This window comes from Sander lucioperca, chromosome 6 (assembly GCF_008315115.2).
Source record: "Sander lucioperca isolate FBNREF2018 chromosome 6, SLUC_FBN_1.2, whole genome shotgun sequence".
NCBI lineage: Eukaryota > Metazoa > Chordata > Actinopteri > Perciformes > Percidae > Sander > Sander lucioperca.
The window spans coordinates 27,819,275-27,820,353 of record NC_050178.1 but is presented as its reverse complement, the minus strand read 5'-3'; the positions used below and the strand labels follow the sequence as shown (position 1 = coordinate 27,820,353).

The 1,079-nt window shown below is 44.9% G+C and overlaps 1 protein-coding gene across 2 annotated transcripts in view; it reads left to right on the top strand.

Annotated features, from left to right (window-relative positions):
* The window catches only part of LOC118495300 (nuclear factor 7, brain-like), a 1,057,410-nt gene extending 1,056,553 nt beyond the window's left edge, over nucleotides 1–857 (top strand). For both annotated transcript variants that reach the window (XM_036002415.1, XM_036002414.1), the window contains exon 2: nucleotides 1–857. This exon is cut by the window's left edge and continues 651 nt beyond it. In XM_036002415.1, the coding sequence (XP_035858308.1) occupies nucleotides 1–755 (755 nt within the window). In that variant the 3' untranslated portion in view covers nucleotides 756–857.
* The last annotated feature ends 222 nt before the right edge of the window (nucleotides 858–1,079 follow it).

The following is a 1,079-nucleotide window of genomic DNA, read 5'->3' as shown; positions in this document are numbered from 1 at the left end:
GCAGAGAGATAGCAGCTCTTTCAGACACAGTCAGAGCCACAGAGGAGCAGCTGAGAGCTGAAGACGTCTCATTCCTGATCAACTACAAGGCTGCAGTGGAAAGAGTCCAGCAGCGCCCCCTGCTGGATGATCCACAGCTGCTCTCAGGAGCTCTGATAGACCAGGCCAAACACCTGGGCAACCTGAGCTTCAACATCTGGAACAAGATGAAGGACATGGTCTCCTACACTCCTGTGGTTCTGGATCCAAACACTGCTTGTCCATATCTCATCCTGTCTGAAGATCTGACCAATGTGAGAGTAGGTAAGAGACAGCAGCTTCCTGATAATCCAGAGAGGCTTGATTCACTCTTCTCTTTCCTGGGCTCTGAGGGCTTTAACTCAGGGACTCACAGCTGGGATGTCGAGGTTAGAGACAGTATAGTCTGGTCAGTGGGTGTGTTAGCAGAGTCTGTCCAGAGGAAGGGAGACATATGGTCTGGATTCTGGACAATAGAGTTCTCAAAAGGTGAATGCTCAGCACGGTCACCACCAGCTCCACCCACTGATCTCGTAGTGCAGAAGCAGCTCCAGAGGATCAGAGTGACTCTGGACTGGAACAGAGGAAAGCTGTCGTTCTCTGATGCTGATACTAACGCACACATACACACCTTCACACACACTTTCACTGAGAAGATGTTTCCATTCATTAACACTGTTAATACAGTGAAATTATCACCTGTAAATGTGTGTGTGACAGTGGAACAGAGCAGTTAAGAGGATGATTATATTCATTCGGTTTTTCTTAAAGAGAAAAGTCACCGGATTTAACATTTTAATCTGCACCTATCCTACTGCTGTCTTATTATTACAAAGATATGTTTACTTTTTTTTTTTCAATTGTTTTTAATTTAGACTAGTTTTTATGTACATCTAACCTCAAATGTTTTAATAAGCCCAGTTCAGACCAAAGATTTGCAACGAGACGAGTTGAAACTTCTTGTAACGAGTCAGTCTGCAGCGTTCTGAAACCTGACAGTTCACGCCAATGAGACGAGACGGTGTATCATCTCCATGACAACGCCTCGTTATTCTTCTGTT